Raw genomic sequence first — 25162 nt, forward strand, 5'->3', positions numbered from 1 at the left:
TCCACTGGCCTGGCCCCTCCCAGGGCTCTATTCCTGGGCCCAGACCGGGATTACTACCCCATTCTATGACGTAGTGCTAATCAGACGGTCTAAGGAGATAGATGTAGACTTAAGATTTATCTAGGGAGCAGTGATCTAGAGGCTCAACCACACAGAGGAGACAACTACGGATGGGGGATCAGAAATAAAAGAAAGTGGGTGGTGGGTGCCTGAAGAGGTAGAGACGCAGGTGTGTTCCGAGAGAACTGAGGAGATAATTGTACCTGGAAAAAATAGTAAAATGGAGCCATAAGTAACTCTCAAATCTCTATTTTCCATGTCAAGAATCCAGGTGTACTGCGCATTACCTCAAACTGCTCTCTATGAGGTACATACAGGGCAACAGTAGACAGTTTCCTGTCAAGCTGTCAGATGTCAGCGCTTGCATCTGAAAGAAAACTGAAGCAGGATGTTGCTGCAGAAGAGCAAGGCTTCCCTGGATAAACAGTACATGTATAACTGCAGAGAGAGAGAGAGAGACTGCCAGCCAGACAGATAACAGAGACTTTAAGGAAAGAGGAGAAGAGGTAAATTGGCTGCTGCCAGCACTCAGCAGGCAGTCCAGATCCTATTCAGCTCTGATCTGATGTACAAAGTGTCCCTCAAATCGGAACTGAGAGGCGAGAGGGGTGCCAGCGTTCACTGGACGGCCTCTCCAGATAATGAGTGTGCCCCAACTCAGATCACCACAGGAATGTTTATAATCAGAGATAATCCCTTTAGCAGACATGGCTCAAACTGTATTTGCAGGTAAATCTGCGCGTAGTGAATTGAGTGTGAGATGGGTGGAGCTTACACACTCAGCATAACGCGGAAGTGTCAGTCACAGAAAGGGAAATTAAGAGGTTTATATGTCACAGCATTGATTATGTTTATATTAATAACAGTATCTGTCATTGTTTTTCAAGTCATAACTAAGTCTCAAGTCTTTGCACTCAAGTCCCTAGTCAAGGCTGACAAATGACCCAAATCCTAAACTTGAGTTTCGAGTCCTAAACAAGTCATAATGTGCTCTTCACCAAATGTTACATCATGAGTGAGTAATAGTTTGAATTTAAAAAAAATCCTGAATGCTTTTTAAATTTTGTATTTGTTAAAACAAGTTTGTTAAAAAAAGTTACTTAGCCTTTAACATTAGTTAAGCATTAGCCTGCTAATATTAGCCTAAACTTACCGTTCTTTGTGCATAATCAAATATCGAACACAGCTGGAAATTGTTGTGTTTCTGCCTGCAATTTTCAACCTGCACATTTTGCACAACATAATTCGAACAAAATGATCTTTGGTATTATTTTTTCCAACTGCCGCTCAGTAACACAACATCAGTTCTTCATGGTTCTCTCCTGCAACTTGACTGGCTGCTCTCTGATTGGTTCAAACAAACTGGATCTGGAGCATTAAGTGTTGACTTGATGGGAATGAATAGCATTAACGTTAACAGATTCAGGAAATGAAGGGAAATTAATTGATTAATGGCACATGCTTAAGTACCATATTTTTTAATATTTGGGCTTGAGGGTAGGTATCAAGTATTTTCAAGTCAAAAGGCTCAAGTCAGAGTAAAGTCATGAGTCATTGGGGTTCAAATCCAAGTTGAGTTGCAAGTCTTTTTTGATTTTTTTTAAGTTGAGTCTAAAATCCTCAATTACTGACAGCCTATAAGATGACCTGAACTATAAATTTGTGTCATGAAATTAAATATACGTAGCCTTTACTTAATGATGAATGAGAGAGTGAGCAAGTTTGGAACTTTTTTACATTTACACAATTTCCATTACTTTCTATCTGTACAAGTGAGTGCAGCACTGTGAAAGCCTTCAAGCAGAGATTGCATGGAAGTGTGGGTTGTTATTCCCATTTGTATGATTCTGCTACAATGACAGCATGATTTTTGCCCCACCTTTGACTGTGGCCATGTAGTATAAACACTTTGCCCTTGCACACATCATACAACCTACACTTTATTTCAAGCATGCAAAGCTTAGAGCAAAGCAATGTCATAGAAATACATGAAAAGACCATGATCTCAGTACGTGGTGGTGGCACGTAATGTGTTAAATTATGTGGTGGCGGCACAGTTGGATTTAGGCATCAAAACTATTTGGTTAGGTTTAGGAAAATTGTTATCAGATAAAATAACTATGCTTGTTACATATGGAACATACATAGAAAAGTGATGTAAGTATATCATGTAACATGACATAAGTATATTAAGTTTTGCACAGGACATGAACAGCAGGCTCCTGAGTGAAAGTCCTGTGTCTGATTGACCCACCGAATTTCTCTTTATACTCCGGGGTCGTAACATTAACCACCACCTATTGGTGATGTTGTTGAACCAGGGAATTCGTTTGTCCACCACGGCAAAGGATACTAATTGACTTTTTATCAGCATCGTTTCCATGGTGCCAGCACATAAATTTAATACATGCCACCACCATGTAACACAGTGTTAGGAGGTTGTGGCTGCTGGGCCAACCAGAGTGGCATATTTTGGCACATTAGGGCAAAAAGACACTTGTGAGTGTCTCATCAGAACACACACCTACACACAATAAAGCTGCCAGTGTGTTTCTTCAGCAGAGCTTGTCAGATGGTTGAATTGTGTCAGAAGGAAACACATAAAATAATCAGAAAATTAGACAATGAAAACTTTAAGTGGAGGAAGAGATCAGCATGACTTTGAATATAACCTTCTTTGCTCAGACGTAAAGGAAGTGAACCAGACAGCTCAAGTTATCATAACATAGAAAATGTCAAGTAATGGGCTATAGATGAGGACTATAGTTTTGTCTACAGAAGTTAAAAATGAACAGACCCTGGAAAGAAATTTACCACCAACTCTGAATATCTGAAACATTTATATTCATACTTTGGAAACTTAATATACAACATTAAGTGATGAAATGCCCACTGGGCACAGTCGCACAGTTCTACCAGGCAGGCAGAAAAGATTTGGTTCCAGTCTGATATCATATATTGATTAAGCCGACCACATGACAAGCCTCCAAAAACTTGGAGTAGGTCTTTGACTCAAGCTGTTGATGGTGTCTTTAAGTACAGCAAATCTACAATAGGATTAAGACACAGTCAAGGGAAACCAAAGGTCAACGAATGTCTTTAAAGCAATGGGTGGAGCTTTGTTTCTTGCGATGGGGTCACAGACTTCACACACACAACTACACACCTCACCCAAATCAGATTTAGCTCCTTAAAAAGTGTCAGGAAGAGGGTGGATGCCAGGGGCCACGCAGGTGGAGAGCTGAGCTCACTTCTTGGCAACAACAAGGTTTAGTGGTGTCCATGTTGAGGTTAAGATAACTATTTGACTGGATGAAATGATGATGGTTCATCTTCATCTCTCCATGCATGTGAGGACATCTGGTCATCATAACGACCGGCAGGCATTACGTTGAATAAAACGAGCAGACGTATAGACAGCACAAAGAGGAAGACTGGACAGAAATAGACAGAGAGAAGGTGACCCCGCCTGCGGCAGTCTGTCACACCACAGATCAGCGTGACGCCGGCCCACTGGATGCCATGATCCTCTGGCTCTGTGTTTGTGAAGACGCTCTGTGCTGCACCATGTGTCCACTACCTGAATGAAGGGTCACAACATGAACTTTGACATACATTTACTTTTCATATCACACAGGTTCAGAATACTCTTTCATTTCTGCTACACATCTACATGATATTAATATGTGTTTGGTACATTCTTATGAAAAGCATATACAATTTTATTATATGATCATTTTATGCATGTTATACCTTGTAAATCACAACAAATATACCCCAAATTTACATCTCAGTTTTATTGCTTTGCATGTGTATTGTACACTTGTGTTCTGCATGTTTAATTAGTTATTTTCTAAATATAAATCTCATTTATTAATGTATAACTTCTTTTTTATTATTGCTCGACATGCTTATAAATTATTTGAATCACTTTTCACATTTTTCTTAAATTATCTTCTTGTATAAGGAGACTTTGTAATGTCTGCCCACGGACCTCAGATGAAAAATAGCATTTTGGCTAACTCTGCCACAGCTACAGCCATGTTTATTAATGCACACTGTCCCTGTTATGTAAACTAATAAATAAATAAGTAAATGTTTACTGAATAATTCATAAAATAAATGTAAGAGTGAAATCTGCATTTTGAGCTGATCCGCTGAGGAAAAGTAAACATCTTAATTTTTCTGTTAAATGTAAAAATGTGAAATTTTTGTTCAAACTTCTGAATGTGCCACATTAGGAAAGGGTTTCTTCCTTTTGTGATGCTTAGTGTATCAAATTCATTCTGACAGCATGAAATTATTATTCTTTTACTGGTGTTGTGTCCCTTCAAATGTAATTTGTAATCTTTCCTGGCTATGCCTGAGAGGATATATGAGTTTCCATTGAAAATACAGAATAAATCAGTGACACAGACGGTTTGTCATAAATGAAATATATACAGTAACTGCTTCTTTCTGTGTGTCCTTGCTCTGTATCTCTGTTTTGTTATCCACTGATGGACAGAAACGTCTTCCGACTCTCTCTGATCCCTTCACTCACTTTTCCTCCAGTTTTGTTTTGTGCCTCTTAACCTGTAGATCTGCTTAAGAGGCCAGACAAGAGAGCAGAGCACGAGGCTGAAGGCAGCCTGGCTTAATGAAGATAACCACGTTTACTACGTAATAGTCTTGGCCGTGTGTTTGTGTATGTGGGAAGGTGTGGGAGTCACATAGACACACACAGAGCGAGAAGTCAATTTAGTGAGAATAACAGGAACCAATCAATGCGATTATAAAGGGCATTCTCTGCTGCTGAATTGATTTTGATTTCTCTGACTTCCTGCTGAACGTAAACACCGACTGATTTTCCCAGAAAGAGCTCTCTTGATTTTTATCTGACAATACAGTTTTAATTATGAAACAAAAACAAATAAGAGCTGGTCTATTTCAGTTTTACAATGAGTATAGCTAGGAATAAGTCAACTTTGATGCAATTCTTTACAGTTAACTGCAAGTGAAAAGATGGCATGTGTAATACATAGAAAAGCGTATCAATATAACACTGAAATCTTATTTTTGGAAAGGTGTAACTCCACTTATGTTATGTTTTCGTCATAAACTATGCACAAAAATGCAGATTTTTATATAACCAGTAAAATGCCAGTGACCACAAATGTAACACAAATCTTGCACCACATTTTAAACTAAGTAAAACCAGAGTTCTCCCCTTAAAAAGTCAGTCAGTGTGTGGCTGAACTGAGATCTGAGTCCCCTCCCCAGTACATCTTCTCCCGCCCCTTCCCAGATACTGAGCTTTTTGTTCTGCATCTAATGTTTTCATTAGGAAACTGGGCGCAACCAAGTCAACGAGGGAGGGGTAGGAGAGCAAGAGAGTAAGCGCAGGGTAAAGAGGGAAAAGAGGATAGCTGTGGAGGAGAAGAGAACTTTTTGTTTTCAGTCCGGTTCTGAATTAGAGGAGATTTTGGGTCTGTTTGTGTCTTTTCTCCCACAACACTCTTCACACTTCGTCACCAGCTGCGAGCCAGGTTTCACCATGACCTGCCCCTCCACCTCCTCAGTTGGACTCATCTTCCTTCTGATTGGCTACGTTGCTGCAGGTAAGAGATGTAGCTAGGTGAAGTTAGGAGGAGGGTGGGGAGAGAGTTCACAGGTCAGACAGGAAGTGTCAGAGGACACACAGCTGGGAATTAAACTGAGCAGATCAGAGTTCGGTGTGTGGGTTTACTAGAACAGATGATTTATAGAGTGTAGTGGAAATACATTATGTGATGCCGATCATGTCTATTCCATACGCTATGTCTTTGTTGCATGGTACGATACCTTCTATATATTTCACAGATGTGTGTGAGTGTGTGTGGACGATGGCTGGATGAACACACATGAGGCTGAACTGACATCATGGGTATTCACACACACACACACACACACACACACACAAACACACACACACACACACACACACACGTGAGCCTGTGTGTGTTCAGGCACTGCCAGCACATCTGTTACTAATTTCACCATAGCTCTGGCTACACTTAATCTAATATTGTGTCAGCATAGTTTCAAACAATCCCTCTTTCCTTCTTCCAGCATGCCCATCTGCCTGCCTCTAACCAGTGTGTTTAGCTTTGTTTACCAGTGTTACTAAAATCCAATGGAAATTCATAAAAATGTGGGCCAATCCTCCAGAGCTAAATCTGTGAGTGACGGCCTCAAGTGTGAATTACACTGACTTCATACCGTAAGAATGGCCAACTGCAGGAAGCGTGCAGCAAAATGAACACTTGCTATATGCAGCAAGCCAGCACAAATACTCACTTACAAACGCACAAAGCTTTTGATCTCACATTACACCATAAAAGCTTAATTTCACTTTAAATTTGAAATATAAAAAGAGGTAAGCATGAATAGTTTTTGTTACAGAGACTATTTTCTAAGTGCAGTCACTGGAAACTGGGTACAGTCTTTTCAAAATGTTAATCTGTTTCTTGTGAAATTTAGAGTTACAGTGGAGGTGGAAGCATTTAAGCAGTTGAAATGTCAGTTGAAGAGTTTGAGATGACAGCCGCTGAAATGTCAGTTGCGTGCGAGCACTGAAAAAAGTTGAAATGTCAGTTGAACTGTAAGAGCTGCAGACAGTGGTAGTGTGTGCATTTTAAGTAGTTGAAGTGTAGTTTACATGTGAGGACTAACTGCAGGTAAAATGTTTTTTGGGGGGGTGTAAAAGCTGAAAGTAGTTGATCTAATAGAAAGTAAAAATCAGCTGAAGTACCTGTGAGTGCTGAAAGCAGCTGAATTGTCTGTTGAATTGTGGGTAAAAAGTGAATAAAAAGTAGTTTTAGTTAAAGTTGATGCACTGAAGATAGTTGAAGTGTTTCCATTTGTAGTGTTAGTTGCATGCATGATGATTAAAAATTATAAAATGTGAAATATCATGGTAACGACGTACCCCTGGTCCCACCTGACCCTAACGACTCATATGGTGGCCAGGTGGGTCAACGACTCACATTGTGACCTTAACGACTCTAAAACTAAGAGCTCACATGACTCTTATGCCTCGAAATGCTCATACATTACGTAGGATATGTGCACATTTTGTTGCATTACTTTTGGTAGGAAAATGTATGAACAGTGCATGAGAACAGCCTGGCTAAAGCAGCACTGAAAGCAGTTGAATTGTCAGTCGAGGTGCTGGTGATAGTTGAAGTGTGCACTTCAAGCAGCTAGTGTGATAGCTGGCATGGGAGCTCAGACAGCAGTTGAAATGTCCCTTTAAACAGAGGCAGAGCCAGATGTTGTAAACATTCGGGGCTCAGCCTAAACCTAAGGGGGTTTGTGGGGGGTTGCTTGCCTGGGGTGGATTTTTTTCCCCAATGTAGGGCAGCTATATGCACTATTTTCCAAGCCATTTAACATAACAGAATGCCTAAAAATGTGTGCATCATTTGGGAAAAACACGATAGTTGCAAAGGAAAAAATTATCCTGTAGAGCCTACTTCATATTTTGTATCTAATTGTTCTCCAAATGCTTTCATCTGTAACTCTTCAACTGTAACTCCTGCCTCATAAAAAGAGGCAAAATTGTCTGATGTACTTCTTTTAAGTGACATAACACAGGAAGGTTAAGACTTTGGAGTAACCACCAGCATTAGTATAAGAGATGTAGGATAATAGGAGCTTTTGCTCCTTTGATTTGAAGGTCCAGTCAAAGAGACTGAGGGGAAATGTCCCAAAGTTGAAGGTATAATAAAAACCTTAAGGATTCAGGGCTTTTGAGAAAACATTTGGGTGAAGCCATCCCCAGCTTCATCACTACCTTGAATATAAGCATTTAAGGCAGCTGTAGGTTAAAGAATTAAAGAGAAAGCAGTTGAAATATCAGGTAATGTACTGGGGAAAGCATTTGAAGTGTCAGGGCTCATTTCTTATTGCACATCACCAAATGCAGTGTTTTCATCTTACATATTCAAACAGGCTGGTATGCAGTACACACATTTTAGGACAGGATTTAGTTCTTCATCGATCGTGCTTGTAAATGTTTGTCATGTTTTCTATGGGCGTCTCTCAGTTTGTGTGAACACTGTTGTTGTGAACTGACGCTCTGACCTGCACTGACTTCTCAATTTTGCACTTGGCTGAACTCCCTCTCTCCTGTAGAGAGCCATGTCAGTGCACAAACCCACAGAGCAAGACAACCCGGCACAGACACTCGACACACATAGCACTGTGCACAGACACACACACACGGTCATTCACCTTTGTCCTCGGGTGGAGTCAGTGAGTTAGATTATCATATCTGTTTGCTTTTCCTGTGGTGTGTTTCCTTGGAGTGTTTGGAGGGGGTTATTATATGATTTCACAACCTCCTGGAACAGTTCTGGCAGGGGAAAAAAAACCTCTTCTTATGAGCTGGACAAAAGCAGGAACGCATGCCTTCTTGCTGTTTGGAACCACGGACTGGTGATATTATAACATCTCAGCCCATCAGCTATTTCACATCAGCCACATTAATCGCATCTGCTTATTGCATACAACACAGACACTTCTTCCTCTTCATAACAGCATTCATCATGAACATCAGCATGTTGCTCTCTGTTGCAAGTTTTCCCCTCCTAAGGAGCAGGCTGTGCAGTGTACACTGATCACACAAACACACACTGACACTTAGATGGAGGCACAGCTGTAGTTTGGGGGGATTTTTTTTTTGCTGATCGCTAAACCAGCAGCACATTCTGCTACAGCTGAAGACTGTGGTTGTTTTGAAACACAACAACAAAAAAAAACACCACTTTAATAACTTCTACCTCCAGATGCCGTGGAGGAAATCTTTATGTCTTTAGCAGACTGCTGATAATTCATCTGTCACTGTCAAACCGAAGCAGTTGAGCTTTGCCAAATCTTCATGCCCCCTGAGTCAGATCAACTAAACCTCTGTCACTGAAGACACAAGAGGGCAGACATCTGCTTTGTCTGCTCAGTGAGAGAATCTGCTTACTGTACCTTCCCTCCATCCATCGCTCTCTCTTGGCCTGCTTCCTGCATGTAGTGAACTTGGCACCCCTCCGGTCGGCGTAATGGAGCTTGTAAAATGTTTCCATGGGATATCTCTGTAAAATCAAGGCAGCCTGATGCTAAGGCACGGCTGTACACAGGAAGACAATGTGCAGAATGAGATGTGGGAATCATTTCTGGCCGACTCTGCTGGCAAAGCCTTTATTGCTTAAAGGAATAAAAGATTTTCAGGGTCAGTGGTGGACTAAATGACTTGCTAGGATGGATACAGTTTGCAGCATGAGTGATAAGCAGAAAAAAACAATTCCTGTATCAATCTCTGCATTAGCCAAAGATGAAAAATAAGGACTTTGACTATCCGCTCATGAAAGCAAACAGATACATTTTGTCTTCAGCTGTAGCTGCTGCTGAGGAGCTAAGAGGATGGAAACCTGAACAAAGCCCCAGTCTGTGTTTATCTGACAGCAGACTTTGTGTGTTTTTGTTCTAAAATTTATATTTCCAAGTGTGCACATGTGAAGCTCTGTTTTCCAGTGAGGATAGTGAAACAGAGAGGACAACATGAGTAATCCCAGTGAGGGTAGTGTTGGCAGCCTGAATCGGGCCAGGTTATTGTGCCTGATACCGGGGCATCATTCATCTCAAGTCTCAGCCAAGTTGGGGAACTGGACGTGGCCTGACTTATTTTTACCGGCGTCCCAAATTTTGGGGCAATGCTGGGCCTGGGCATTTTTTGTTTAGGGGCCAGTGATGGCAGTGATGGCAGTGCTGGCAGCCGGAATCAGGCCATCTTATTTGGCCCGATTCTGAGGCGTCATTCATGCTGCGTCTCTGCTGAGTCAGGCAACCAAAGTTTATTTATCCAGAAAGATTAAAAGTTGAGCAATCTTTCTAATAGTGCTCAAACAAGTGTTCAACATCAAAGCTGGGGTAGGAGATCCAGAGGTGAGCAGGCAGCAGTTCAGGGGACAGACTTTGGGTTGGCAGCTATAGTGGTTTAAATTCAGCCAGGAAAAACCCCTAAGCACCAGGTGTCACATTGGGCTGTTGGAAAGTGGCTGCGCTGGGTTAAACCTATGTGATGGCAGCAACAGAAAGTTTGCTGATCTGGTGGGGAGTTGGGGCTGTTCGGTCCCCCGGAGCTGTTGTTGCATTGGCTGGATTTGGGTTGCTGGGGCTGCTGACTGGGGGTTAGTCTCCAGAGCTGCTGCCTGCTCTTTTCCCGCAGGAAGCCTTTGGCTTTGATTAGCAGAAGGCTAAACTATTAGCAACATTTTCTTGCCATCTTTTAAACACCTCACTGATATTGACACATTAGGTTTTGTTCATGGAGAGAAATCCAATAAGCTGAAAGTTTATTGTGGAAATTTTGCCAAATGACACCATAATAAAACTGCTTACCCAAGCTTTAAATCTGACTAATAAACCTCAAAGTTTGAAGATGTAGAGTTTTAAGTTTTTTACAGTTGAAAGAACTCAAGATATTTGGGCTCCTTGGAGGCTACCAGCTCATTGCCTGTTGGTTACAAAAGAAAACTTCAAAATGGGACCTAAAGTGTTTTTTTTTTATGGGATGAGCTCCTAACTAAATTTTTCCAGAAGACAAGGTGAAAGCACATCCTTGTTTGGTCATTGGCCAGCAGCCACAGTATGAGAGGAATGATATTGACAAAACCTGCTTTGCAGAGGCAACCTAACACTGCCTTAGTATCATTAATGTTCAATAACACACACTCTCAGGCATCAGCTGTCCGCATACAAATGTTTCATCGAAGTAACAGCGGCAGCACCGCTGCCAGCAGTCAGTAAATGAATGAGAAGTTCAGTCATTTATAAAGTATAAATGCTATCAATGGGAGCTTGGCCTGCAGCCACTAAGAAGGTGCTAGAAAATGGAAGCAGAGCCCTGCCAGAGAATGCAGCCTGCTCCTTAAATATATTGGCTTCAAAGAGACACAGATAATTGGAAACATGACTGTGAGGGGAAAACGGATGGAACAATGCATGTGGCCCTCCGCACCATGCTGAAGTGAATTTTCAGCAAGCGTGGTGTTCCTCTGTGTCCTGACTGTTGTACTGGTTTATACCTTGGACTCCACCAGAGTTACACAGTTCACTGCAATTATGATTATGCAATTAAAAGTTGCTTGACTGAAGAAAACCCAACACATGAAATGGTTATTTGAAATGGAAAGGAGCAAATGATCCAAAAAGTACAGTGTCATGGTAGATTTTACGACTAAAAGGGATTTCTTTGAAGGGGGTGATCTACTTTATTATCTATAGTCAGTGTATTACGTACAGTGAATATCAGTCAGCACACGCCCATTTCAGAAAAGCAGACATGAGTACCATCACAGAAGCTAAGGTATGTACTGCTATGGATGGGGACAGCAGCAAAATGTATTTTAGCCACTTCAAAAAAGGCCTATCTAAAAAGTATATATCAGTTTAAAGGTCCAGTTCGTAGGATTTAGCGACATCTATTAGCATAATTGGAATATAACATCCATAACTATGTTTTCATTAGTTTATAATCACCTGAAAATAACAATAGTGTTTTAATTACCTTAGAATGAGAGGTTTATATCTACATACAGACCAGGTCCTCTCCCATGGAATCCACTATGTTGCTCTACAGTAGCCTAGAATGGACAAACCAAACACTGGCTCTAAACAGGCATTTGTGATTCTGCTTTTTCCTGTCGTCACCGAAGTTCTCTGAAACAATGGCACAAAGAGAAGTTTCAGCAACCTCGCCACTAGATGACATTATATCCTACATAGCGGACCTTTAAGTGAATGCTATACTGAGAGTATTTTCGCTGCTTTACCTCACCTTTCCTTGGGCAATATATTTTCTCAACTGTGGAACTAATGTATTCCGATGCATCTCCCTCTTTTCAGCCCATTCAGTCTCTCTCTTCAGTCTCTCTGCAGGAGTTCTTTATGCTCTCGTTCATGACAGTATCCTCTTGTCTCCACAATAAACAGCACTTTTGTTGTCACCGTCATAATGAATCAGATTTTTCTTTTTTTTAATTTGCTGTGTCTTTCATAAACCGTTGAAAGCTTGACCCTAACAGCTGACCTGTGGTACAATACAGTATGCGGCATAGTTGTGTTTTGGCACAGGAATGCAGAAGTTCTACAGATGAGAAAATGTAGTGCCAGAGGAAAAGACTGTCTGACAGCAAAGCAGTGAAAACATTCTCAATATAGTGTCTCTTTCAACTGATATTGATTTTAGGTATGCCTTTTCTAAGGTGGCTGTAGTATGTATTTTTCCTAATCCCCATCCACAGCAGTACATAGCTCAGCTTCTGTTCTCCTGCCTGCTTCTCTGCCTCCCACTGATGGTAATGTATTGAATATCTTGTACAACCCACTTCGAAGAATCCAAACACCCCTTTAATGTTACATTAATTCAGCACACTGAAATACAGCTTTTCAGTTATTGCTATTATTTCTGAGATTTGCCTTGTATTATGGCACCAAAGACTCAAAATTAAGAAATAGTTGAACTCTCGAAAATCGTGATTCATTCTCAAAATGTCAAACTATTTCTTAAACTGTCTAATATTAGAGTGTACATCCTTTTAATTCTCCTTAACTGGGCAACCAGGTTTGTTTTGTGTGGTTGAAATGTCAAGGTTGGACTTTACTATCTCCTATTGTCTTAAAAAATAATTGCTCTCCTTAAGCTCGTTCCTACTGCTGCCTGTTAAAATGTGGGGGTAAAGTGAAATGCTCATTTTGAAATCAGTGTTGAAGCATGCCATCAATAGCTTTCATGTGTGATTAAAGTTTAAAGCTGTTTGTTTGCCTCAAGCTTCCGTCAAACACCATGAATCCACTCAGATTTATGTATCTATTCTGTTTGCAGGACCTGAGCCTGACGTGCGGCCTAGAGCGGTGCGTTCAAGTGCCTGTCAAGAGCACATGAGCCTTCACAACCGCCTGGATGTAGTGGAGAAGGTGCTGTTTCCAAACCAACTTCACATTCAGCCCTCAGTGGTTTGAAACCATCAGGATTTGGGATGTTGTTGCCCCCCGGTGTTGTCAACTTCATTATTAAGTGTCAGCTTTCTCTCTATCTTAGGCTGCCAAAAAACTCCTCAGCATTTCCTTTCAAGGATAAGATGTCGACAAAGCTGTGGCTCAGTGCCACATCCACAGCCACTTACTGTGCAAAAACACCATGACGTCTAAATTGTTCCCAAAAAGCTGATGAGTTAGTCGGTATTCATCTGACAAACCCCAACCCAAATGCTGACTTTGACCTCACCTTACTAGCTGTTTTGGGCAACTGTTTTATTCATATGAATAAGTGACTGTATTATTCATGGGTGATGATTCTATTATTCATACTACAACTTATTAATGCATTATTTATATGTCAACCGCAAAACTATGTCTTCTGTCTCCTGCAGAAAGTGGAGGACACAGTTGACAAGTTGGAGGTTGAACTGGCTGCTCTTCTGGATGCTATTGAAGCCCCAGAGTGGCGCCCCCTGTTGGACAATGAAGGAAAGACGACAGTGGATATCCTGGAAGATCCAGGGCAGAGGTCTTAAACTAAGGGCATCGATGGAGGAGGGACTCAAGGCGCCTTTCAAACTTGGACTTTGAATAATTCAGTCTTTTTCCATGACTTTTATGCAAACTTTTTTAAAAACTGTGTGTATGCATATGCTGTATCTGTATATCAAAATGAAGTTGTTTTCTTAAAAGAGGCACAAGGCCAAGCTTGTCTGCATTATTTACTCTTCATAAGAGTGAAAGCCTCATCTCTTTTCCAATCATAGATTCTCCACCTGCAGTCACCACTGGCACAGCTCATGTTTACAAGACTACTCAAAGATATTAATACACTTTGGGAGTGACTACAATTTATACCCCTGCTCTTCATCGCCCTCTACTGTCTGCAGACAAACTGGGCATTTGATGCTGTGTTTGAGTAGAAATGAAAAAGACACAGATGCACCAAAATACTGGAAGGAGATTTATTTCTTTATCAAAGCAGTTAAAGCAGCATTTTTTAAACACACGGAGCAGTTTCAGTTGGTACAGTAACAAGGCTTTTCACTGACTCCCCATAAAAATCCCGCAGCACAATAACATTATGCAAAATAGGATCACAAGGAGGAAAACAGTGGCATAAATCACATTTTCTCCTTCATTTGTTTTCTCAACAGGGCACTGAGTTTCAGACTGTATCCACAGAGTTAAGACATCTACAGTATGGTACGCCTCGAGAGCATCCATCGGAAAACGGCTGAATAGGAGACATGCTGTTGCTGGTCAAACACTAGCACAATGCCTTTTTTTTTTTGAAACACCTAACGGCATCCAGAACATTAACACATAAAGAAACATGTCGGGAGGGTTTGCAAGCACGGTCCAATTAGGAATGATCACCGATATCAAGGAACAAATGCCAAAACTGTAGATTAGTATTGTAACTTAGAGAGAAGCTACACTTAAATTAACTGTCAAAACCAGTTATTATCATTTACAAATGATTAACATATAATTACACATCCACTTCAGGCCTATGTTGATTCTGATGGTGTGTAGACTGATTTAATGAGTCTTAGAAATAACTGAGCTTCCTTTTCCACAAATGGAGACATTCAGTGTTTTAGTAATGCAGCAAATTCTGTGTTGGGGTGAAGTGAAAACCTGCCCCAGTTCCAAATATTCTTCCTTTGTTGCACAGTCAATAACGCAACACTTAACCCACAACGGAGCATCACACACAACTGCTGACCTCATTCCACTCATCCAGCAAGGGTACGAGCCTGAATACTTGAACAAAGCATTAAGACAACCTACAGGATGCCAAAAGGTACTGCATATCATCTAAAAATATCATGCCGTCCATATAACACTGGGATTATACGATTTTGTACAGTTTAAAGTTCACAAAAGTCACTGTCCAGAAACAGTCACGCAGGCCAGTTATACTCTGATTTGGACTGTGTCTATAATCAGGTGAGCTATTACCAAAAGCTTGTGCATGCACAAATCAGCCAGTAAGGCTCAAGCTCCAGGCTTTGGCAAAAACAGGCTTATACTGTAAAGGTACATGCAAAAAAAGCGCAGGGCTCGAGACTATTAAATTCATCATATATTTTGGCAGACTTGGAGGATGCCACTTTATATCCCTTTAAAGAAGCTTCTTATTCTAATCATAATGTATAATGGTTCAAGAAATACTTCAACATTTTGGGTGATATGCTTATTTGCTTACCTTCTGAGAGTGACATGAGAAAATAAATACCACCCTCATGTGTGTGCGTCAAGTATGAAGCTGCAACTCACAGGACATTAGCCTAGCTTAGCAAAAGGACCGTAACCAGATGAGCCACTGCAACTTACAAGACAATGGTCATATGGCCAACCTGTTCTCATTCCCAGGGCATCAAATCAGCAGCCTGGTCAATGGCCCTTGGCTTCTGATACGCACCAGGCACCCTTTAGCATCTGTATAAGATGCAACAGGCTTTCAACTAACTTCAGTGTAAACCCATCCGCAGCAATAACGTAGTAGAAAGGGTGAGAACATCCAAGTAGGTTTGATGCTTTAAACATGTATGGGACTGTCACCCAGGAGGCAGTTGTTTGTGTCCTGTGTGAAACCAAAAGTCACTTCTAAGTTTTTTTTTAGCCACACCTAATAAACGTCATGTGATATACAGGTGCACATCACATGACATACTTATTAATTTACTGCTATGTTACAAATTTAGTTGTTTTAACCAAAACCTTTTTTGAAAAGACACTGTAGCATGTAACAAGCCAATGCTGACATAGAAACTGAGACTTCCAAAATTGATTCTAGAGGCATACCTAGAGTATCATAGTTCGAAGCACAGGGCCACTGATCAAGCTGCTGTATTTGACAAGTTGGGAGTCAGAACGTGATGACGTGCTAGCTTGGTCAGAAGAGACCAAGCTAGCACTGATGTTAGCAGGCTAATCTGCTAGCATGTTTACTGCTAGCCGAGCCTTGTTACGCATTCCACTGTCTCTCGTGGCGAGTACTACCCTACTGTGCTATGATTGACAAGAACTAGACCTAACTATGACCTCTATGCTTAACCCTAATCATCTCCAACCTTGAAATGTCAACGTGACAAGTACTAGTCGACCACAGCACAGTAGGGCAGGACTTGCCAAGGAAAGCAGTGGGGTCCATAATAGACCACTGTTGGCCAAGCTAATGTAGTGGTCTGCCAACTGAAAGCAGACTGATCAAACTGATCTGAATCATCTATCAAACTACATTTTAACCATGGTTTGGTCACGCATTGTGACAAGTGTGAAGTGTCACAATACGTGTAGCCTGGCTGGTGGCAATTTTATGCAAATGTAGCATACCGATGTCTTTGCATAAAGCTCACAAATTAACAGAATGAATTAACTTTTTCTACCCATCCAGGACTTCTGAGTAGCATTCCTGGAAATGAATTGCACCATGGCTGCTAAAAATTGATTAATACATCTTTACATTACTGTTTGATCCTGAAGATCCTGTTACATAGTGAGCATTAGGGGATCCGGGTAAGAAATTTAGACTCAGACAGAGCCAGGCTAGCTGCTTACCCTGCTTCCAGTCTTTATGTTAAGCTTGGTCAACATGAGATTGGTTTTAGTCTTCTCATATAATTCTTGTAAAGCCAGCCAATAGGCGTACTTCCCCCAAAAATATTACTTTAAGTTCCCCCCCTTACCTGAAATAGATACTTTTATACATAATCACAATATGACTGTATAAATAATAGTATTTTCACTTGCAGAAGGAACACTGACTTTATGTTATACTGGGAAAAAGAGACATACACACTCACACATTCAAAGTTCCTTAGAAATGGTTATGCAAATGGTAGAAAAGCTTTGGCATATTTTGCCTACAAGTTGTGCCTGCACACTTGGAAAGAAGAGCGGAACGAAGCAGTACGAGGCTTCACGCAGCTCTTCCTTAAGTTTATATGTCGAGTTCGCAGTCCCACATAAAACTGTGGTGAGTTTAATTACCTACACTGTACGCTATTTACATGGTTTTCATTTTATTAGGCCTTAGGGTTTTAAGGTGAACCTTTGCTACATGTTCCCAGGTGTTCAGACTGAGATTAACGGCACCACCTCAAATGAACCACTATCTCTATGACAGTAATAGACTAGCTCATCTATACAATTTGAAGTACCAACAGGGCACAGCTACACATTAAGTACAGCCCCGAAACAAGCTCTACAGGGAGATGATCTTTATACTAACCAAGCACTTAAAGAGATGATGATGTGTGGTGAAGGAAAAAGAGTTTCCTAATAGATTCTTAAAAGATGGGATTTTGGGTGATTGGCATTAACAGTAATTCCCAGAGCAGAGTTTCTGAGTGCTCTATGAGTCAGAGCACGGTGCAGGGCTAAAATACTACATCTTGGTAACCATTACAGACACAGTGACAAGCAAAACCTTTCATTCTGATTGCTGTACTGATTCCCCATTAATAACAGTACCTTATCATCCTAAAAAAGCTCGGAAAAAGAACAGGCGTCTAACACTTAAAGAGGGAACTAACATTCTGACCTATAATGCATCCATGGCTACAATGGGATTAATGAATACTGATTATCATCAACAGGCACCACTTTTAACAGGTTTACAACATGAAATCAGCCGCACTGTCTTGGCCGACTGAAACCAGCCATGAACACTTACTGTAAATGTGTCTCGGGAAGGTGTTGCAACAGGAGGAAGGTGCTCCAGGAGAAAAAACTACTCTGAATTAGGGCACACATTACATGAAAGAGGCTGGGGGGAGTGAACTGAAGACGCAGGCAACAACATAAACTGAATGCCTGCATGTGCTGAATAATTCAGTCGTCCCCATCAGATCTTCAACAGGAAGGCTGAGAGGGAAGGCGTCTCCAGCAAAACCACCGACCCCCAAAAACCGTGGACTGCTATTGCTCGGGATGTCATCATGCTCGTGGAGCTTTCTGTTCGTGAACAACACCTCCTAGTAAGTGATGCCTTATTTGTCATGCTATACTGTAACGTTGCATAGAAGTTAGAGCTTACTCTAGGGCAGATGGGTACAGTAGGCGGGGACTCTCTGGAGATCTGCTTCATTCATGCCCTACCAGGAGGATGCTACAGAAAAAAAAACAAGGAGGGGAAATGGTGGGAGCCGTTTTTTGGGTCCTGCTGTGCGTTCAGTCGCTCTGCTGTGCGTGTCATCCGCTCCTGGCTACAACAGAGGAGAGAGGTGAGAATGTATCTATTGGCATGGCACAAACACGGCAGCAGCCAGAGAGACACCTGCGATCGTCACTGTGAGGCGATGTGGCGCTAGCAGCTGCCGGGGGAGGAGCAGACTGAGCCGCACATGCTTAGCTTGGAGGAGGACTCGGGCTCCGGCTCGGGGTCGGGCTCTGGCTCAGGTGCGTCATCGTCAGTGGCCCCGGCTTCAGCTTCTCCGTCCCCGTCTCCACTGGCATCATCACCCCCGGCCTCTGACTGACCCTCCTCCTGACGCCTTTTCAACCTGAGAAACAGACGCAGATAGAATCATACAACCTGTATATGCATCCATAAACCACTATGGAAATCTCTTAATCTAATTCTAAGTTTAACTTTTAACCACTTCTTGAAGAACAGACTGGTAAAACTCTGTGTCCTTCTATCTTTGCAAGAACATCTGGTCCTCAGAAAAGTGGTAGAATGACACACACAGAAAGAAACAGCAAGTTGTTGAATGTAATGAATGTAATAAAAGGCCTGGGGTCTATTATATAGTACTTGTCTCTGCTGTGCATAATTCTAGATATCATGTGCTCCATTATAAATAGAAATAGATTGCCATTAATTAGAGCAAAAGGATATAATAAGACATTTGCGAAACAGAAGGATTTCAGTAACACTGCAGTGGCAGGACCCGGTCAATAATAAATGAGGCAATAATTTAGAGCAGCACTGAACCAATATTCCTCCTTTTTCATCGCAGAGAGGACACATATTCAATGATATATGAACCTCATAGTCTATATTTATGATGTACTGAGTATATTTCACTTACATATACAAAGGATTAGATGCATAATGTTTTAATGTTTAGTAACAGCAGGGCGAGTTCTGAAAAACCTTCTGTCATCTATGATTTACATATCCGAGTCATTTCATTAAAGAGGCTGGCTGCCATGCAGGTTTGGAATAATATGCAAACCACTCCTGTATGCTGAATGCCTTCCTATATCAGATACACTGCACGCTCTATGGGTTTGCTTTATATTGAACATAAATTGGTTTTTGCTGTGCCTCTTCTCATGCCGCAGCTGATACAAGTTCTTAACTTCCTCATCTCCTGACTCCCTCAGAGATTTTGCACAGCAGTGATGCTTCTGGGTACATTCAGTGCTAGCTTTACATTCACCAATGCTTCAAGCCACAGTCATGGTTTAAATCCATGTGGCAGTTAGGGACATGTCTATTTCAAACTCTTCCTTACAATAAAAGCATTATATGTGAACCTTTGGTGTTGATTTCTTTTAAGGAAAATTATATATTTTTTTTCAATACATCTGACCATTATTTCTAGCAGTTATGATAATCTTGTACTTCCCAAAGTACCTGCTAAGGTCTGGAAACATGGCAATGTCAATACATTCAAGTCAATACAGTCTGATGGGACAAAAAAACTTGAGCAGTCAGACGATTACATGGGTTGTAATCAATCCCCTAGTTTATCCAGAAGAGAAAAGAATGACGACGATAATATTATTATCTTTACTGTTCAATGTCAAAATCTACTTTTTGCTCCCTGTTTCAAAGTTAAATTGTGAGCAAATTTTTTTTTTCCCAAGAAAAAACTTTGAATTTCTGAGATTTAAGTTGTAAATTTACAAGAAAAAAACTCACAAATTTAGGAGAAAACAAACCTCATTGTTCTCTGAGATCATAAATCACAAATTTACGATAAAAACAACTAAAAAAAAATTGTGGTTTTGTATCCAGGAACCACATCGCTTCACTTTGCAAGGCTGGATCGTTCTCATCACACCAAAGACGGCACCGGTAAACATGGAGTCCCAGCAAACATTGAGACGTTGAATGACCGTTGTTCAAACGTCCAACCGAGGTGGCCTGTGGTTCAGAAACAGCTCTATAATTAAAGTTTTGTTGTCTGAGACGTTATCTGGCCCTCGGCTGCTTAGGCGTCTTCGCAACATCAAAATATGACATTAACGCAAATGGACCCATTCAGCTATTCTGCTAAAATGTATGTACACAGTGCGCCATCAGCAAATGTGTACATCCTAAAAACTGAAAATAATAAGTCAACTAAGGCTAAAAGTAACAAGTGTAGGTTGACTCACATGAGACACAGACCCTGGTCTCTTGGTTGAAAGTTCTGTGCTCGATCCTTTTGTTCACCACAGCTTCCTTCCTACTAGGACTAGGCCCCGGAGACCCTTTTCTTGTACATTTATAACTTTAAAATCTCAGAGTATATTCAAGTTTTTCCACGTAAATGTTTTTTCTCATGAATTTATCCCCCTTCCTCGGGTCTATATTTTTCTTTTTTTCAACTGCTATAATACACAGTTGTAGTACTGTGTTTACACTGAAAAATTAACAAAATAAAGTGAACTCAAAACAGTGGATATACAAATTGAAATTGAATTTGAATTAAAATTGTACCTTATATCATTTCATGTATCAAATAAAATAACTGATCGATTGAAAAATCCCTGTTTTTTGAGTCCCCTGCTGATGTACGGAATTTTTTCACAATGAAATGCTCAAAGGAATGGAGGAGTGTCTTACAACTGGAAAAAAAGTGGATGGTGGTGAACTAGCTCCAGGAACATCTCAGAAAAAAAGAACTGTTACAATATTTGTTTGTTTGCTGTCTCTTTGACTGTCAGTGGCATGCTGAAGTCGCAGTTTGCTTGCCTTTGCATGGCTGCATGCTATGTCATTTCCTATTAGCATTAAAAAAGTAACATGTTAATTTCTTGCGTACTAACTGAAAAACAGTTTACTATAAGGATTAAAATATAGCCTACTACACATTATTAGTATGCAGGATGCAGTTGGGACATAGCAAGAGTTTTCCCTTGCAAGGAGGGATAATTAGTGATACTGCTGATGTGCGGCCTTTGTAAAAAATAAAGTGAAAGCAAATCTGGCAAAACTGTTGGTTTGTTTCAAACACGTACAGTATTTACAACAGTTGAGTTTCCTGCCCTGTTTCATCTATTAGAGATTTTGCCACATTATGAGATCTCAGCTCTCACTGTAATGAGTACAATGTGTTAGTATAACTGACAGAACAGATGGCCACAGCTACAAAATTTAAATTTACCTAGATTTCATTTAAGAGGAAATTGTGTTCCCTGACAATTAAGGAAAAGTTTAGCAAGGAAGAAAAAATATTTTGGTGTAATTCTCATAATATTTAGCCTTTTGCATTTCATCCAGCAGGATGCTAACTATCTCTCTGTGTTAGTGCATCACTGCTGAAGGACAAAACAGAAAACTCTGCTTTTAGCCCGTGTTAGAGATGGTCTGCTGCTTTTGTGTTCTCTTACTTCTCACGGTTGAAGATCATGAACTCTTGCTGCACCACTTCAAGGCACTCCTGTAGGTAGTCATTCTCCTGCAGGCAGGCAACAGGCAACACATCATCATCATCTTCCACATCAACATCAACCTCGTTATCATCATTAAGAACTGCAGACAAAACTTGACGTCAACTTGAATCCGTCAACTGCATGACCTCTGAGCTGAAAATGTCTTTTTCCTCATTTCCTTTTTATCCTTCGTTGCTCTTTTTAAACAAGTCATGAATTGTTTGTGAGCCCTCCTCAAATTGGATGTTTGGCCCGAGACAAAAATAGAAGCTCATATTTCCGAAAGCACTTGAGGCCATGACAACAGCAGTGAAGGCTTCATAATTTAATAATCCTGGTAATAACGGAGTATGGGCACACACGAGCAGGCACGCACACGTATGTGCTGCACACTCACACAGACACCAAGTCTCATAACCCTGCTGTTGTTAGAGGTACACACTCCCTGCACATGCTGATCAGCGGTGATAACACGTGACACACGCGCACACCGGACTGACGTTAATAACACTGATGTCATGATGACTGTCTGATGGGAACAGGCTGTTTCTCATAAATACAGAGAGGATATCTCCTGTCTGTGGTAAATAATGTCTCAATCAAACATAACAAGGCAGAAGAGACAGAGAGACTGCGGTACAGTTCTGCTCTCAGTATACACAGAGCACATCAGGCTGGGCCCAATATGTGAGCGTGGTATCAATCCTCTCATCTGACTTTCAGCAGTAAAGTAGATGTGTGTTTTCAAAGATTGCAACCTTTAAGTTAGTTATCAAGCACAAAATGTTTTCTGGTTTTAGCTTCTGATATTTTATAGCCTAAAGGATTGATCGACAATGAAATGGTTAGCTTCAGCCTTAACAGTGTTTGCTTTTTTTTGTTTGTTTTTTCCATCCTAAATAACAGGAGAACAAAATAATACAGTAGGGCACAGCAGTTTAAATGTTCTAAAACAAAAGAACTAAAGACGTCTTCACATTAAAAATGTTGTGTAGAAATGACCCAGTAGCCAGTTAGCTTAGCAGGTCTGAGAACAACAGAAAACACCTAGCCTGCCTCTGTCTAAAGGTAACAAATATGAACCTCTAAAGCTCATCAGTTCCTACTAGGTATCTTTTTGCCAGTGTAAAAATGATAGGGTTGAACCAAATACTTGGATTTAACGAGTATCTGGTACAGATAATGTACTTTTTACAAGTATTAGTGCCATCTGAGTAAAATGAGTCGATATCCGTATTCGTGATGTAGGAAAATCCTCATTTTGGCAGCTGTGTTCAATCTCTTACTTTTGTGATTAGACTGGCCAATCCCCACCCTTTCCCCGTCCATGTCCCACCCACTTTTGCTTTAAACCATGCCCATTTCGAGTACTGATCCCGATATGGGTAATTTAGTTGGCTGAACAGATACAGATAAAAAAGCTCATATTAAAAGACATGACACTATAAAATGGATAGTTTTATAGTGTTTTTTTTTTTTATTTGCTGAGCCACTTTCAAAGCCATAGTTAAATATTCTATAAACACAAAGATGTGACCACGTTACAGTTTCAGTATTTACTGCACCAATTAGTCATGTACTATCCCATGGGATGCAGAGTTAGAAAGGGCAACTGCCAACTGAAGCTTGAATCATTCATCGTCTGCCAGGATGAGAACCATCAGCAGGATGCAACATTGTCATTCAATGAATGCACAAAAAAACCCCATCAAGATGCTGGCAAAAGAAATCAAGAGAGCCTACGGGGATTTATGTTCCAGCAATCAGGGAACCCACGAATCCTCTGGCTTCAGCGTATAAATAGCTGTTGTTTTTCCAGTCCGCCAGCCTTTTATCTCCAAGAATAGGAGACAAACTACACCGACAATCTATGGTAAGTTAATGATGTAACTTTAGCTAGCTTGCACGTTTTTTATTTATAGCCTATTATGCTCACTTTTCTCAGGCTATGTTGTCAATTGATGGCGGTATTGTTTTTGTTACAGTGTAACGTTAGCGTGATTACTCAGCAAATAACCAGGCTACACTGTAACAAATATGACTGTACCATAATGAGAGATTTTTTTTCCTTTCTTCATTGGTAGATCCCATGAGGGTGAACTTCTTTCGCTCCGTGTTGCCACAGTTTTGTAAAGCAGCCAGCACTTTGCACTGAGCTGTGTGTTGCTTGGCAACCATTCTGCTAAATGTTGCTAGCGGAAGAATAATAATTTGATTATAATTATTATCTTATTTTAATAACTAAATTATTGCATTTTTTGTTGCTGTGTGTTTTTTATGAAACATTGCCAGGTATATGTAATAACGGCCTTATAAAAGCAATGGGCCACTGGAGGCCGTGGTTTACCGTGATTTTAGAACAGCTCTGAGTTGTGCCTTACAACTGCTCATAGCTGAAAACTGAAAACCACGGCCTGAAAACCACAGCCTGAAAACCACAGCCTGAAAACCACGGCCTCTCATAGCATATTGCTTAAATTTACCATTTATTCAAAGAGAGTTGCTAAGCAACCAATGGAGAATCCTGGGGACTTACGGTTCTCAGCCAAGACATAGTCTGGCACTATAAAGATGGTGTCTCCCCTTCCTCTGTCAGTACAAAAATGAAGCCAAAATATGCCAATACAGACGCTGACATCTTCTCATCTGCCATCAATCATGATGTCAAACCTCTTTTAATAGCATTAAATAACTAATTCAACACTTGAACATTCAGCAATGCACTAACAACTACCTAAAATGACAGGAACCATCTGTGGAAAAAAATTATTAGATGCACACTTTGATCTTTTAGTTTAGCCAATGTTCAATGTACTAACTTGGAGGTGGCAGGGTTTATGACATATACTGCAGCCAGCTACCAGGGGGTGTTTGAGATGTTTTGACTTCACTTTTGGGGAGCTCTCATGTCCCTCTTTATATACAGTCAATGGTTTGGCACATAACGCCTTGTACAGGGGTGAGTTATCGTTTCTAAACTTAGTTTTGTCTGGCTTTGAAAAACATAATTTTATGCTCAGCTAAGCAAACAGGCAGCTGCATACCAAATGGACAGACATGAGAGTGGTATTGAACGTCTTATCTACCTCTAGACAAGACACAGAAAAAATGTACTTCACAAAAATGTCGTACTATTTCTTGAATTTCAAAATCCTCTTGTTTTGTTATCATAATTTTGACTTGTATAATATCCTTCCATATTATTCTTATTTCCCCCTGTTCAGGATCAAGTAAAATATACCAACATACCCTCACAATGGTTCGTATGATATCTTATGAAAAGTTATGCACGTGGTTTGTATGATATCTTATGAATTAGCGCTCTGACTGCTTAGGGTAGCTTTAGGAAAAGAATCATGGTTGGGCTGTTGACTTTTGGTTTCTCACGGAAAACTAATGCATCTCCTGTGTCAAAGTCCTGTGTTTGTTTGACCTGTCCAGCACC

At 40.6% G+C, this 25162-nt stretch overlaps 2 protein-coding genes across 2 annotated transcripts in view; one reads left to right on the forward strand and one right to left on the reverse strand.

Annotated features, from left to right (window-relative positions):
- The first annotated feature begins 5386 nt into the window (after positions 1-5386).
- Positions 5387-13808, forward strand: LOC126406947 (placenta-specific protein 9-like). Its single transcript, XM_050071545.1, has 3 exons — positions 5387-5660; positions 12959-13050; positions 13506-13808. Exons 1-3 carry the CDS (start codon positions 5597-5599, stop codon positions 13647-13649), a joined length of 300 nt encoding a protein of 99 aa, XP_049927502.1. The 5' UTR covers positions 5387-5596; the 3' UTR covers positions 13650-13808.
- A 256-nt stretch (positions 13809-14064) lies between these two features.
- Positions 14065-25162, reverse strand: part of LOC126406946 (serine/threonine-protein kinase 32C) — a 96898-nt gene continuing 85800 nt past the window's right edge. Inside the window, exons 11-12 of the mRNA XM_050071543.1 lie at positions 21676-21743; positions 14065-18629 (exon numbers count right to left, since the gene is read on the reverse strand). Coding sequence (XP_049927500.1) covers positions 18434-18629; positions 21676-21743 — 264 coding nt within the window. The 3' untranslated portion in view covers positions 14065-18433. The remainder of the gene's footprint in view (positions 18630-21675; positions 21744-25162) is intronic.

This window comes from Epinephelus moara, chromosome 19 (assembly GCF_006386435.1).
Source record: "Epinephelus moara isolate mb chromosome 19, YSFRI_EMoa_1.0, whole genome shotgun sequence".
NCBI lineage: Eukaryota > Metazoa > Chordata > Actinopteri > Perciformes > Serranidae > Epinephelus > Epinephelus moara.

What these genes read in the sequence shown, in the direction of transcription:
- LOC126406947 (XM_050071545.1), top strand. Translation starts at nt 5,597, where the DNA reads ATGACCTGCCCCTCCACCTCCTCAGTTGGACTCATCTTCCTTCTGATT. An exon ending in GATTGGCTACGTTGCTGCAG is followed by an intron (nt 5,661 to 12,958) that starts GTAAGAGATGTA and finishes TTCTGTTTGCAG; the next exon opens with GACCTGAGCCTGACGTGCGG. An exon ending in GCCTGGATGTAGTGGAGAAG is followed by an intron (nt 13,051 to 13,505) that starts GTGCTGTTTCCA and finishes TGTCTCCTGCAG; the next exon opens with AAAGTGGAGGACACAGTTGA.